This window comes from Erinaceus europaeus, chromosome 6 (assembly GCF_950295315.1).
Source record: "Erinaceus europaeus chromosome 6, mEriEur2.1, whole genome shotgun sequence".
NCBI classification, from domain to species: domain Eukaryota; kingdom Metazoa; phylum Chordata; class Mammalia; order Eulipotyphla; family Erinaceidae; genus Erinaceus; species Erinaceus europaeus.
The window spans coordinates 67,850,270-67,865,682 of NC_080167.1; the positions used below are offsets into that span (position 1 = coordinate 67,850,270).

Sequence of the window (15,413 nt, forward strand, 5' to 3'; positions counted from 1 at the left end):
GGGCAGAGAGAAATTGAGAGGGAGAGGAGATAGGGAAAAAAAAAGACAAGATACTTGCAGACCCACTTCACTACTCATGAATCATTCTCTCTACAGGAGGGGAATGGGGTCTTAAATCTGAGTCCTTGACATGTTAATATGTGCACTTAACCGGTGTGTTACCGCCCCTATTCCTAAATTCTTTTTTTATATATATTTTTTATATTTATTTACTTATTCCCTTTTATTGCCCTTGTTTTATTGTTGTAGTTATTATTGTTGTTATTGACGTCATCGTTGTTGAATAGGACAGAGAGAAATGGAGAGAGGAGGGGAAGACAGAGAGTGGGAGAGAAAGACAGACACCTGCAGATCTGCTTCACCACTTGTGAAGCGACCCCTCTGCAGGTGGGGAGCTAGCTGGGTCTCGAACCCGGATCCTTAAGCCGGTCTTGCACTTTGCTCCACCTGCACTTAACCCAATGCGCTACCGCCCAACTCCCTACCCTATTCCTAAATTCTATAAAGCCATAATTGTTTTAGTAATCTTTTTCCATATCACGATTTCTTAATATAGGGGCAAATCCCAGTATTGTATATTTTAAATGATTTTTTTTTTTCTCTCCAGGGTTAACACGGGCTCAGTGCTTTCATTACCAAACCGCTGCTCCTGGCAACCATTTTTTCCATATTGTTGCCCTTGCTGTTGTTACTGCTATTGCTGCTGCTGTTGCTGCTGGATAGGACAGAGAGAAATCAAGGGAGGTGGGGAAGACAGAGAGGGAGGGAGAGAGATAGACATCTGTAGACCTGCTTCACAGCCCCTGAAGGTGGGGAGCCGGGGGCTCGAACTGGGATCCTTATGTCGTTGTTCTTTGTGCCATAGGCGCTTAGCCCTGTGCACTACCATGGACCCCAATTTTTTTTTTTTTTTTTTTTTTTTCCCAAACCAGAGCACTACTCAGCTGTGGAGCATGGTGGTGCTGTGGATTGAACCTGAGCCTGTTGGCGCCTCGGGCACTGAAGTCTTTTTACATAACTACTATATTTTCTCGCCAGCCCTTAAATGAGTATTTCTAGGTAATTTTGAAGAGTTTCTCCAGGAGTATACTTGTACTTAGAACTTAGGAATTCTTCCTCTGGCTATATGCGTGGCAGATTGTTGAAGGGAAGATAAATTGGAAGAGGCTCTTTCCCACTCCCCTTTAAGTGTTGTGATGAAATTTCGCCCACATTCTGATATTTGTAATTTAAGACACTCGTGGGACAATTGAGAGCTCTAATATGAAGAGAGAAAATTACTACAAAAAGATACTACTGGGGCCGGGCAGTGGCCCACCCGGCTAAGCGCACATGGTACCATGCACAAGGACCCGGGATCGAGCCCCTGCTCCCCACCAGCTGCAGGGATGCTACATGAGCGGCCAAGTAGGCCTGCAGATAGCTGTCTCACTCTCTCTGTGCTGTTGAAGGAAAAAAAAAAGAGAGAGGGGAGACTACTAAGATGTTCTCAGTTCTTTGCTTCTTTCAGAATGATGGAATTCACAGTGACTTTTCTCCTCTCAGGATTTAGATGGGAATCTCCTGGACTCCTGGGAAGGTGTGAGGGTGCAATGCCTCTGGTGCTTGAGCGACGGCAAGACTGTCCTGGCTTCAGACACTCACCAACGCATCCGCGGCTACAATTTCGAGGACCTTACAGACAGGAACATGTAACTCATTTTTGTATCTATTAAACGATAATTATCTAATTAGTATTTAACTGTGTAGTAAAATTGGATTTCATGGTTGTGTGTGTGATTGTAGAATAGTGATCCCAGACAAAATTAATAGTATTCTAATTAAAACATCTCTATTTCGATAATCTGAATGTTGTGATTGTTAATATGTTTTGACGAATGTTTTTTCTGGTTTCAGAGTACAAGAAGACCATCCCATTATGTCTTTTACTATTTCAAAGAATGGCCGATTAGCTTTGTTAAATGTAGCAACTCAGGTAGGTTAATGAATATGAATCTCAAAAAAAAAAAAAAGTTAGCCTGTGTTGTGGTTTTTGGTTTTTTAGGTTTTGTTTGTTTGTTTTGAGATTTTAAGACCTAATTTTTCAAATGCTTTTGAGTTGAAGAAAAATCTGTTCTTTGTTGCTTGCAGGGAGTTCATTTATGGGATTTGCAAGACAGAGTTTTAGTAAGAAAATATCAAGGTGTTACACAAGGGTTTTATACGATTCATTCATGTTTTGGAGGCCATAATGAAGACTTCATCGCTAGTGGCAGTGAAGGTAATTTGTGTCGAAAGCAGTCCGTCTGCATGGGTGGGCTTAAAGTCCTAGGCGTTTGCTTTGTTTTTCCCTGTTAGTTTAATCATGCTTTGTTCTTCTGTCATCACCATTCTTTTTTTTTTTTTTCCCCAAGCAGAGTCAGTGATGGGCTTGGGCTTGGGCTTGCTAACCACTGAGTGACCTCCTGGGCTCAGTTTGTTTTACTTAGAAAAGGAGAGGCATGGCTCTAAAGACAGAAACACCAGAGCACTGCTCACCTCTGGCTTACAGTGGTGTGGGGGATTGAACCTGGGACTTTGGAGCCTCAGGCATGAGAGTCTGTTTGCATAACCATTATGCTATCTCTCCACCCTCCACCGAACTTATCATCTCCATCTGAGATTTGTTTCCATGCACAGAACTTGCCTATGGTTATGTATTATAGAATGTTAGGGATAGATTTAGGCCATTTAAGATGGCCAATTGCCTTTAATAGGGGAAATGTATGTTTTATTAAAACAACTACTTATGCTGTATTTGTTCTATCTTTAAGTTCTAACTCAAGTTATGTGTTAGATACATAATCCATTTGACACCAGTTGATTTTGTTACTGTATAGATAGCAGCTGTGTAATTCCTCTGAATCTTTCCTTTAGATCACAAGGTTTACATCTGGCACAGACGTAGTGAGCTACCCATTGCGGAGCTGACAGGACACACACGTACAGTCAACTGCGTGAGCTGGAACCCACAGATTCCATCCATGATGGCCAGTGCTTCAGATGACGGCACCGTTAGAATATGGGGGCCAGCACCTTTTATAGACCACCAGAATATTGAAGGTAACAGCGTTAGGGAACATTGCCGTGTTTGTGCAAAGGGAACTTTCCCCACCAACTGTAAGGTTGTAGTACTTTGTGAAAGTATAGCTTAGCGTCTATTTTCTCCCGCCTTGAGAACTGGTATGCTGTCTCACTCCACAGAGAGCTAGGTGACTTAAGATACTGTGGTTTCAGTTTGTTTTATTCGCAACAGTGGGAAGAGCAGCCTGGAAAGTGCCAGCTCACACCCAGTGAAGAGTCCTGTCACTTCAGAGTGACTCTTACTGCGACTCTCCCTCATCACACACACACTTGGAGTTCATAAGAGCTAAACAACATTCACATGGGAACCGTTTTCGAATGGTCGTGCCTGTGGGCCAATACCATGTGGTCCATATGAATGTGTTGGATAGGGGAAGTGAAGATTAAAATGGATCCTGGACCCTTGTGCCAAACAGCGTACTAAGTATAGATTTTCTCACGAGACCTCTGTAACCCTGTGAAAGAAGAATGAGCCTCATTTCTGAGAAAACAAGCGTAGCAAGATGACTCGGCTTGAGTGTTTCCAGGGCTTCATTCACATATAGCTTCAAAGGTGTCCCCACTGCTGTCAAAAACTGAGTGCTAAAGAGGCCCAAAACCAGAAGGCAAACCATTAAAAACAGTTGGGTTGAGCAAGAGATTAGTATTTGAAGAAGAGAAATTTTATATAAATGACTTACTGGGAGCTGGATAGTGGCAGACCTGGTTGAGTGCATATGTTACAATGCGCATGAACCTGGGTTTGAGCCCTCAGACCCCACCTGCAGGGGGAAAGCTTTACAAGTGGTGAAGCAGTGCTGCAGGCGTCTCTCTATTTCTCTCTCCCTCCCCTACCCTCTCAATTTCTGGCTGTCTCTATCCAATAAAGATACTTAAAAAAAAAAAAAAAAAACTGAAGGTAAAATGACTTACTGCCCTTAAACAGCAGGTAAAAAAAAAAAAAGTAGTTTGCTTAGAAAGTAGTGATTTGAAGGGGGTCAGGTGGTAGTGCAGCAGGTTAAGCGCACATAGCACAGAGCGCAAGGACTGGCACAACGGTCCTGGTTTGAGCCCCCGGCTCCCCACCTGCAGGGAGGTTGATTCACTGACAGTGAAGCAAGTCTACAGGTGTCTTATCTTTCTCTCCCCCCTGTCTTCCCCATCTCGATTTCTCTCTGTCCTATACAACAACAGCAATGACAGCAATAATAATGATAACAAGGACAACAAAGTGGGAAAAATGGCCTCTAGGAGCAGTGGATTCATAGTGTAGGCACCGAGCCCCAACAATAACCCTGGAGGCACAATAAGAAAGAGAGAGAGGGAGAAAGAGGAGTGATATGCCTAAAAAACAGGTTTGGGGTTTAATTAGTTTGTTCTGTTTCTGTTGTTGAATATGCCCTAGGGAGAAAGATGACTCGTAAGTTATGCTCAGTAGAGGAATATAGGAGGATTTCAGGGTAGCATGTGTCACCTTTTCTTTTTTCTCTCTCTTCCCCTTCCCATTCTTCTTTTAGAGGCAGAGAGAGTGAAAGAGACCACAGCACCAAAGCTTCATTCACTGCGGTCAGGGCCAGGCTCGGATTTGAGTCGAGCACATGGCAAAGCAGATCACTGGCTATGTGTACTTCCTCAGACTGCACACGTAGTTTGAAAAGGCATATTCTGGGGGCTGGGCGGTAGCGTAGCGGGTTAAGCACCCATGGCGCGAAGCGCAAGGACTGGCATAAGGATCCCTGTTCGAGCCCCCGGCTCCCCACCTTCAGTGGGGTCGCTTCACAGGCGGTGAAGCAGGTCTGCAGGTGTCTGTCTTTCTCTCCTCCTCTCTGTCTTCCCCATCTCTCTCCATTTCTCTCTGTCCTATCCAACAACAACGACAGTGATAATAACAATGATAAACAAAAGGGAAAAAATAGCCTTCAGGAGCAGTGGATTCATAGTGTAAGTATCGAACCCCAGCAATAACCCTGGAGGCAAAAATAAATAAATAGATGGAAATTTAAAAAGTATATTCTTCGGGCTGGGTGGTAGTGCAACCTGCAGAGCACACACAGTACCAGGGACCCAGGGCCAGGCCCCCACTCCCCACCTGAAGTGGGGAAACTGTGAGAGGTGTCTCTCTTTCTCTCTCCCTACCTCCTCCTCTCCTCTCTCTCGAATTTCTCTCAGTCCTATCAAATAAAAAGTAGGAAGTATATTCTGTACACTTTGCCCTTGCATCACATAGACTGCAGAGCGCCTGAGCACATCTGACTGACGGAGGCGAGGGAGCGCTGGAAATACACCTGGGTCGGGACATTCAAGAACTACTGTGGGGGAGATTAGAACCTTGCCGAGTCAGATTTTTAGGTTACTGCTCTTCGAAATCAACTAACAGTACAAATCTTTGTCATCTTCTGTTGTCCTGCCTAGGTTTATAGGCCCAGTGTCTAAGATAGTTGCTTTGCACAATAGACTTAGAACTGTGAAAATATATATAATATATTTAATATATACAATAAAATGCATATAGTATATTTTTTTCATATCATTAATCATTTTGAAGTAATTTACTCTTTGAGTAAGCATACGTAATCTGAAGGAAGAGGAAAGTGTCAAGCGTAGAACTGTTAAGACCTTAAGTGGGCTTACTGCAGACCTATCTTTATCTTCTGGTATCTTTGTTTATTGGATAAAGACAGCCAGAAATCGAAAGGGAATTGGGTGACAGACACCTTGCAAAGATTTCCCCGGGCGGGCAGTGAAGGTTCAAGCCCCCGGCCCCTTGCACATTGTGACATGTGTGCTCAACCAGGTGTGCCGCCACCCGGCTCCACAGCAACTTTCACTGCACTTTGGCAATAGGGACAGCCCTGAAGTGAGGGAACAGTGTCTAGCTCACTATATGTTTGGCTCTCTGCCTCTTATTCTTTATTTTTTTATAAATCATTTTTCTAGAGCTTGCTCAGCTCCAGCTTACAGTGGTGCTGAGTGTTGAACCTGGGAGTTCAGAGCCTCAGACATGGAAGTCATTCGCAGAACCATTGTGCTATTTCCCAAACCCTGGTTAATAAGCTTTTGATGCAGTTATCATCTGAGGCCTTTTCCCCCTTCATTTAAAAACATTTTTCTTAACTAATTACCTTTTTAGAATAGATACTCTGACAACAGGGGCCGGGTGGTGGCGCACCTGCTGGAGCACACATGTTACAGTGTGCAAGGGCCTGAGTTCGAGCCCCCAGTCCCCATCTGCAGGGGAAAAAGCTTTGCAAGTGGTACAGCAGGTACCATTTTTAAGGTAGTGAAAGGTAGATCACACTTGATCATAAAGCCATTGTTTTAATACACAGTTCCACCTCGGACTGCCACCACTTTGCTCTTTTGTATTGTAGACTGTTACAAAGTTACTTTACATAACTTTCAGACTTTGTTTAAGAAGAATGAAATTCCACTGGGTGGTGGCACGCCTGGTTAAGTGCAAATGTTATAGCAAATGTTATAGTGCACAAGGACCCGGGTTCGAGCCGCTGGTCCCCACCTGCACGGGGAAAACTTCACAAGCGGTGAAGCAGTGCTGCAGGTGTCTCTCTGCCTCTCTCCCTCTCTGTCTCCCCTGCCCCTCTTGATTTCTGGCTGTCTTTATCCAACAAATAAATGAAGATAATAAAAATATTAAAAAATAAAAAGAATGAAGTTCCAATATAGCCATACACTTGGGTTCTTTCTCCACAATGGTCAAGAATGGAGACCCTAGTGTGGAGCCTCAGACTTGGTTTCACTGAGCCTGGTGAAAGTCAGGAATTTGAATTTGATATGTTTGTTAATGTTGCTCTATCTTGTGATATCGTGATACTGATTTTAAAACTTTCTAACGGATGGCTTTTTTTTTCTCCCCCTCCCCCCTCCCCTCTCCTTCCTCTTGGTCCCCAATATACATTGCATCTTGTCTTCGTTCAGAGGAATGCAGTAGCATGGATAGTTGATGGCGAATTTGGAGCAGGCGACTTCTGTTTAACTTAAAATTAGTCGTATTTTAATGGCTTGGGATTTGGTGCAAACAAACATGATTGATAGCTGGACAGACATGCTCGTCATGAGAAAAGAACCATTTCTGAAGCCCGATTGGGGCCAAACATTTACACCTTGCTTCATAGTAACCAGTTGAGATGAAGCACGCCGTTAGACCGTTGTTGGAAGCCATGTTGAATTATACCCCCATCGGTTGTGAAGAACTGTGCTACATTCAGGCTTACCCATTGAACTCAGTATATATATTTTTTTCCCTCCTGCCTTTTGTCTGGCGGGATACCATTCTTGTTGCTCTTCTGTGTAATGAAGTTTAAATGCTTGTTTGGATAACTTTATTTAACAGTTTAGACGGCTTGATAGGAAGAGTGCATTAGTCTGAAGAGTATACAGTGGATAGGAAAGAATTGCCTCCTTTTGTTCCTCCAGATCGTTCCGCCTTATTTAGCTTGAGATCTTTGCAGCTTGGTTCATGGATTCTAGCCTTGCCCGTTGCGCAGTATATACTGATCCAGATGAAAAACCAGTGAACTATGTCAAAAGCACTCTCAATATTACATTTGACAAAAAGTTTTGTACTTTTCACATAGCTTGTTGCCCCGTAAAAGGGTTAACAGCACAATTTTTTAAAAATAAATTAAGAAGTATTTATAGGATCAAAGTGACTTCATTTGTATACATTTGGAATCTAAACCAGCTTAAAAAGTTTCCTCTGTGACGTAGACACGCAGTATCACTGACGTTCTTCTGGAATGCCACACAAGACACGCTCAGGAGCAGTGCTTGGAAGGACAGCACGCAGGAAACTCAGTAACACTTTGAAGGTTGCCCCCTTTGGTTTTATTCCCGAAGGAACATCAGTACCCAGTCTTGAAGGAATCTTACAGTACCACCACGAGAGCTCAGTTGTCTGCTCGGGTCCCAAGTTCCTCTCAGCCTCGAAGTCACCTGCTGTGACCTAGCCAGAGTAGACAGCAGCAGATGCGGCCACTCGGCAAGGTCACAGCATGGCTGAGCTCCTTAGGAGATGCACTTAATGTGGGTTCAGAATCACATAGTCATTTCTTAGTTGCCCTTAATGTTCCAACACGTAGGGGTGGATACACAAGCTTAGGAAAGATTCCTCCTCAGTTTTACAGATTTGCCATACTGAACCTCATTCTAAACTGGTGCTGTGGGTAGTGTTTCCTGCCCCCACTCCCCTTTTAGTTCAAGGAAAGGTTTCCTTCATGGAAAAGTACTTTGAATTTTAAGAATTTCACACTTAAAATAAGCCAAAAGCCTGGTGTTCACATTGTGCTTTCAAACCCTGTAGCCGCTAAATACAAAATACGCAGTCTCCCTTGCAACACCCTCCCTCCCTTTCCCAGTAGAGGCTAAGCATGGTGACCGCAGCTGTGACGTCGGGGCGTCGCAGAGTAGATTCTGGTGAAGAGTCACTCGTCAGGCCCAGGCAAGTCTCCCCCACTGTTAGCAGGAGCAGACTTCTTCGGGGTCTGCAGAGAAGAGGGAAGTCTGGGTACTCAGTCTGCCAGGGATGCTTCAAGGAGCGAGGGGGCTTGGTATGGGGCAGAGGATGGCAGTAGGGACAGACAGGAAAGTCGGGGATGGAAGGGGAGAAGAAAGAAATACACAATTGGCCTTAAAATAGCTGGAATTCTTCCAAGAGCTCAGAGTGAATGAAAGATTGTGGTCAGCAGATTATTTTATCAAGTTGGTATGTAAACAATTTCTTTAAACTCCATTTTGCAGAGACCACCACTTAGAGAATCAGGAGTTCCTGTTTTGATATTTATAAGTTAAAATAACTGTGTTACAGTCTCATCTGGTACTTCCATTTTTCTTAACTAAAATTACTTTTTACTTTAAGCTTGAATAAAAACCTTCATTGATAACTATATAATTCAGTAGCAACTTCTCTTTACCTCAGTACAGTTAAAACCATTCATTCTTGAAGTAATTCATGTAGACCCTGAAGCCATTAATCTTCTCTAGTCTACAGAAGCATCACTAACAGTGTGGGCATGGTAACTCCATAGCTGTTTACAAATTTGGTTAGGGTGTGCTATAGTGGTACATTTGTAACATTCTCTGAGATTAATTGTGCCCATCTGGGGGCAACTTGGCACTCAGTTTCTGATACACTTCACCCAGCCACCCCTAGATCTTGAGTTCTCAGAGTGCTTCGAAAGTGCAGTTGAAACACATTTTGAAAAAATGATAATAAAAAAGTGGCATGTGAGGCACATTTTACAAGAACAGAACTCCGAGCACGACTGTGCAAAGGTTTGTGTAGTAGCTAGGTGAGCCCTGTGTGCACTGGGCTGTAAATGTCCGTTTCACGCATCTGCCATACAGCGATTGTGTTAGGATGGAATGATAGGAAGCAACCTGGGGTTTTTCTGGCACAGAGAACCTGACAGCAGGATGGTCTGTCTGGTCCACAGCTATTAACTAAAACCTGCGCATTGCCGCAGCCTCTGTAGGCCTGAGAGAACACTGTCGCGCTAGCCGCGAGATGCTGACAAATGTATGCGCTGGAAAGTACCATTACTTTTTGCACATAGATCAAGCTAGAGCGGAGAGTTTGGGCTCCAAAAAAATCAGGTTAGTAGGCTCATTTCCATGTACTTAAAAAGGGGGGTTTTGTTGGTTTGTTTTCTTTCTGTTCCTCATTTTAAGGGCTAGAGCAAGTATGAAATGAAATGACTTTTTCCTCCAGATACGTGGTTATCAATAGTACGGCGTTTGGTTTGAGGATTGCCAAGATTGGTGTTTGGGTGGTGGGTTTGAGGGGAGAGTTAGGAGAAAGAACCAGGCATCCATTGGGTTATTTTATTAGAGTTAACACTAGCTACGTTTTCTGTTAACTTTCATTGGCCGAGTCAGTGTGTTAATATTAAACCAGGTAAGTAGTTGAAACAGAAACTTTGATTTGCAAATGTTCCTAAAAATTGGCCCATTTTAGTGGGTGGGAGAAAAAAAGGGGGCCGGATTTCCTAACTTTAAATAGAAACTAGTTTAAATGACTTGCTAGTTAAAGGGGAAAACACCCAACCTTGTCAATATTTTCTTAATTTCTTAAGAAATTAAATATTAAATCACACACATAATAATGTCATGATCTTTCTTTTGAGTATTCTCTAGAATGGCATTCCATGGCATTAATAGAACATCCTTCCCCCACCCCTCCCCACTTTGAAATTTTCTTTTTTAGGATGTTGGTCCCTGCACAAGAACTGACCCTTTATCAGTCACCTCAGCTCCCAGTGGCAAATGTATCGTACATCTGGCGAGGGAAATACCCATGTCAGTTTCTTTCACAACACAAGAATTGGCTTATGAATGGGGAGGAACGAAGACATTTTTCTTAATATCCTTTTTGTCCCATTTCATAACTACCTTGAATTTAGCTTTGATTTCTCATTTAGACTTTAGCAACTCCCCTTGTGGGTTGCTTTCCAAAATACTCCCATTTCAAGAACTTCATCTGATTTATTTAAACTGATCACTTTAAAAGAAGAGGGGCATTTGCACTTACACTTAAGACACTTTTTTGGTTTTAGACACTTTTCTAAGAACAGAGTGAAATGGGAGTCGGGCAGTAGCGCAGCGGGTTAATTACAGGTGGCGCCAAGCGCAAGGACCGGCATAAGAATCTGAGTTCGAGCCCCCGGCTCCCCACCTGCAGGGGAGTCGCTTCACAGGCGGTGAAGCAGGTCTACAGGTGTCTTTCTCTCCTCCCTCTGTCTTCCCCTCCTCTCTCCATCCCTGTCTTATCCAACAACGACATCAATAATAACTACAATAATAAGACAACAAGGGCAACAAAAGGGAATAAATAAATTTTTTTTAAAAAAGAACAGGGTGAATTAATTTTTTTCAATGGTATCAAATTATTTTAGTAGCTACCCTGTAGTTGCAAAAACAAAACTGTAAAAACCCACCCCTTACCTACTTAGTCCAGGTAACCTGGATTGAATGAAACAAAAAGTCGTGATAACATTTGGGTGTTGTATGTCTGTGGGAGAGAGAGAGAGAGGACTTTAATAAAGAGTCTGGAAATGGTGAAGTCAATTTGACTAGGGGAAAAAAAAAATCTTGTGCACATCTGAAGTGCCATCTCTGAATTCAAGGTTTGGTTAATACCGGTATATTTTCATAAGACTGAAAATTACATCCCCATCTTTAACTTACAACGTGTTCCAGATCAGGGTCAATGTCCTAAAACTGAATCGTAACATTTTTAGGCACAGATGGGAAGACTGTTTTTGGCTTCTTGAAAATGTGTGTGTGGCGAGGGGGTAGATGCCCTTGTGCATGTGTGAACTTATAAACCAAGCTGTAGAGATCAAGGAAAAGAACTGATCTCAAGATTTCTAAATGTCACGATCGACATGGCGTCATGGTGGAGCTAGTTAACACTTAGAGCTTTTGGTATGTAATAACTCTTTGCTATGGACTGATTAAGGGTTCCAGAGGATTGTGTTCTTAAATTGGGGAGGGTATTTTTTTTAACTGCCTCTCAGATTATATTTAGTAGTTGAAACTTCTTGACTTTATTATTTCATTAAAGCATAAAAAAAAAAACTTCAGGTCTCTATTTATTTTCACTAGTTCTACTAATTATTTACATAACGCCCTTTGTTAACTTTTATTTTATAAATGTTTAGTAAATAAAATGTCTTTAAATTTTTGTTCAATTGAAACTGCATTAACTTTGGTTTGCTTTTCTGGGATTTTTTTAAATACACCTTTTCCATGTCAGTGCATAACACTTAACCAATAATTTGTATTCCCTTTCAATCCAATAAACAGAATGAATAATTCTTCACTGTGTTAATACCCATTAATTTGAATGTTTTACTAGCATTTTACCTAAAATCTTATATTTGCTGAACAAATGAAATATACAATTGATCAAGTGGGGAAAGTCTGAACATCGATTGGCTACTGAGTGCCAAGAAATTACTAGCTTATGTATGAGGCTCTCTGTGTTAAGACTTTAAGGTCCTGAGAGGCAGAGAGGGAGGAGTCAAGAGATCATAGCCTTAAGAGTTCTTATCAAGGGGCTCGGTGGTGGCGCACCAGGTTGAGCACACGTTACAGTGCGCAAGGACCCAGGCTCGAGTCGGCAGTCCCCACCTGCAGGGGGAAAGCTTCACAAGTGGTGAAAACAGTGCTGCAGGTGTCTCTCTGTCTCCCTATAACCCCCTTTCCTCTCAATTTCTGGCTGTGTCTATCCAAGAAATAGTTTTTTTTTTTAAAAAAGGGAGTTGGGTAGGTGTGTGCCTTTCCCCCTCTGTTTTCCCCTCCTCTCTCCATTTCTCGCTGTCCTACCCAACAACGACATCAATAGCAATAATAAAGAAAAGGGGGAGTCGGGCGCAGCGGGTTAAGCGCAGGTGGTGCAAAGCACAAGGACCAGAGTAAGGATCCCGGTTCGAGCCCCCGGCTCCCCATCTGCAGGGGAGTCGCTTCACAAGCAGTGAAGCTGGTCTGCAGGTGTCTTTCTCTCCCCCTCTCTGTCTTCCCCTCCTCTCTCCATTTCTCTCTGTCCTCTCCAACAACAATAGTGACAATAAAATAACAAGGGCAGTGGGTGGGTGGGGAGAATACAGGTCCATGAAAAATAATAAATGAAATAGTGGGGGTTGTATTGTTAAATGGGAATCTGGGGAATGTTATGCATGTTCAAACTATTTTATTTACTGTTGAATGTAAAGCATTAATTCCCGAATAAAGAAATAAATTATTAAAAATACAAAATTAAAATAAGGGCAACAAAAGGAAATAAATATTTTTTTTAAAAGATGACAGTTTTTTTTAAATTATCAGGCAGGGGTAGATAGCATAATGGTTATGCAAAGAGACTCATACTTGAGTCCCAGGTTCAATCCCCTACACCACCAGAGCTGAGCAGTGCTCTGATTTAGAGAAGAGAATTTTTATCTTGGGGGGGCTAGAGGCTAAGCCCAGTGGATAAAACACAGCATTGCACAAGGGCCCAGATTTATGCCAAGCTTCCTGAGCAGCAGAGTCGTAGGCTGAGGTGTCTCCCTCTTCAGATTTCTTTATTTATTACCAGAGCACTGCTCAGCTTTGGCTTGTAGCAGTGTGGGGGATTGATTGAACCTGGGACTTAAGAACCTCAGGCATGAAAGTCTTTGCATAACCATTATGCTATATCCCCACCCTCCCTCTCTCTTTATATTTCTATCAGAAAAGGTACTGGGAGCAGTGGAGTTAACTCAGGCATCAAGCCTCAGTAGTAACTCAGGTGGCAAAAAAAAAAACAGGGTTATTACTGGGTCCCCTGCAGGTGGGGACCAGGGGCCTTGAGATCTGATAGTTGTGTGTGCTTGGCCAGGTGCGCTACCACGCAGCCCCAAACCTTTTCAGCGTCACCACACCATGCCCACCACCAAAATGCCAGGGTTACAGGTCTCTTCCCCGTAAGAGAGAAAACAAGAACTAAACCCAGGGCTTGGCACCTGCAAAACTACCACTTCATGAGTTTTTTTCTTTTCCTGACTTGATAAGGGGTGAGGGTGAGGAAGAGACAGAAGACACTCGCAGCACTGCTTCACCGCTCATGAAACTTCCCGGGCAGGCGGGGTCCCAGCGCTTGAACCTAGGTAGTAACGTGCCCTCTACCGGGTAAGCCACCACCCGGTCCCAAACTTTGGCGTTAGGACCAAGGGGTTCATGATGTCACCATTACCAGCTGACTTCAGAGACAGGGAGCTTCCCCCGGACTGTGGCAACCATGTGGTGTAAGGGTCTAAGCCTCAGACCCTTAGGAGTAGGGAGATCGCACAGTGGCTAAGCAAGAAGCTATTCATCCAGCAGGAGCTGGAGTTGCAGCACTGCTGTGCAGCCTGAATAAAAGGGGCTGGGCCGTAGCACACAGGGCGTGGCGCAAAGCGCAAGGATCCCAGTTCGAGCCCCCCGGCTCCCCACCTGCAGGGGAGTCGCTTCACGGGCAGTGAAGCAGGTCTGCAGGGGTCTTTTCTCTGTCTTCCTCTCTCTCAATTTGTGTGTTCTATCCAACAACAACAGCAACAATGACAATAACAATAGTAACAAGGGCAACAGAACTGGGGGGAGGGGGGATGACCTCCAGGAGCGGTGGATTCGTAGTGCAGGCACCGAGCCCCAGTGATAACCCTGGAGGCAAAGAAAATAAAAACCTGAATAAATGGGAAAGGAGTCTGACTCTTACCAGGCCCTCAACTCTGGACACAGACTGCTCCCCTAGAGACTGGGGAGACAAGTATTTAAATTGCCGTTGTGACTAGGTGGCGGAATTGAGTGGGGACTGATACTGAGAGGACCATCTTGCTCCCAGCGGAAGCAGCAGAGGAAGCCAGTCAGCCTCTTTGGATTCAGCCTGCAGGCTCTGACCAACCCCCACCCACACAGCTGCTCACGCTTCCCCACCCAACTTCAGAAGGAAAAAGTGGACAACAAAACCAGCTTTTGTCAGAGGAATTTATTCTGAAGAGCAACTTGAGTTCAGTACCCAGTTAGCTCAGCGACCAACCCCTTCTAGTATCTCCTGTCCTGCCGGAGATGGTCCCTGTGGTGATCGCAGCTGAGCCTCAGTTGCATCTAGACTGTATTTAACCAGAATGAAAACCGACCGTCTGCTACCTGTTAGGATGTTGACACACGTATGGCTTAAAAGCAAGAGTCCACTGACCGCCCTCCCTGTGGACAGGACAATCCTTCTCTCAAATGTCGTCCTTGTCAGCTGAAGCTTCCCTATGCCAGGAACAAAAACGCTCTTTCTCTGTTACGGCAGATCAGAAATTACAAGTGGAGGTTAAAGTATATAAAACTCAGGTCACAGACCATGGCATTTTTTCAAACTGACCTTCTCTTACTGCCTACTTCTATTAGGACGTTTATTAGTGGTTGGGGACGATTAGTTCTACCTAGCACAGAATACTTGGCACTACTTGGTTTTTTTCTGACTGTGGGTGAGCACGAGTCTCAGAGAGTACCGACTCCGGCAGGCTCCTTTCCTAGCTTAGCAGGTCTTGAGCTTTTCACCATGTGCTGCTCCGATTTTGACTGTGTTGCTGCTTCTCCGATTCAGCCATCAGACTTGTGGCCAGAAGAGCACCAGGACAGCAGCCAGGTTCATCTGTACATTAGCCAACGAATGCTGCTTCTGTGTGCGAGGCGCTGTGTCCGGTGCCAGGAGCCGCTGACAGTAGCCGAGGACGTGACTAAGAACGTACCTGCCCTCCAGGAAAGCAAGATGCGGTCAGAGGAGGCAGATTTATTTCATTAGCATCTGGAATAATAAAAGGCGCCCC

At 43.9% G+C, this 15,413-nt stretch overlaps 1 protein-coding gene across 2 annotated transcripts in view; it reads left to right on the plus strand.

The window, feature by feature from the left end:
* WDR26 (WD repeat domain 26) overlaps positions 1-11,915 on the plus strand; it is a 45,179-nt gene extending 33,264 nt beyond the window's left edge. For both annotated transcript variants that reach the window (XM_007530165.3, XM_007530164.3), the window contains exons 10-14: positions 1,546-1,691; positions 1,897-1,975; positions 2,131-2,260; positions 2,896-3,081; positions 7,018-11,915. In XM_007530165.3, the coding sequence (XP_007530227.1) occupies positions 1,546-1,691; positions 1,897-1,975; positions 2,131-2,260; positions 2,896-3,081; positions 7,018-7,043 (567 nt within the window). In that variant the 3' untranslated portion in view covers positions 7,044-11,915. The remainder of the gene's footprint in view (positions 1-1,545; positions 1,692-1,896; positions 1,976-2,130; positions 2,261-2,895; positions 3,082-7,017) is intronic.
* The last annotated feature ends 3,498 nt before the right edge of the window (positions 11,916-15,413 follow it).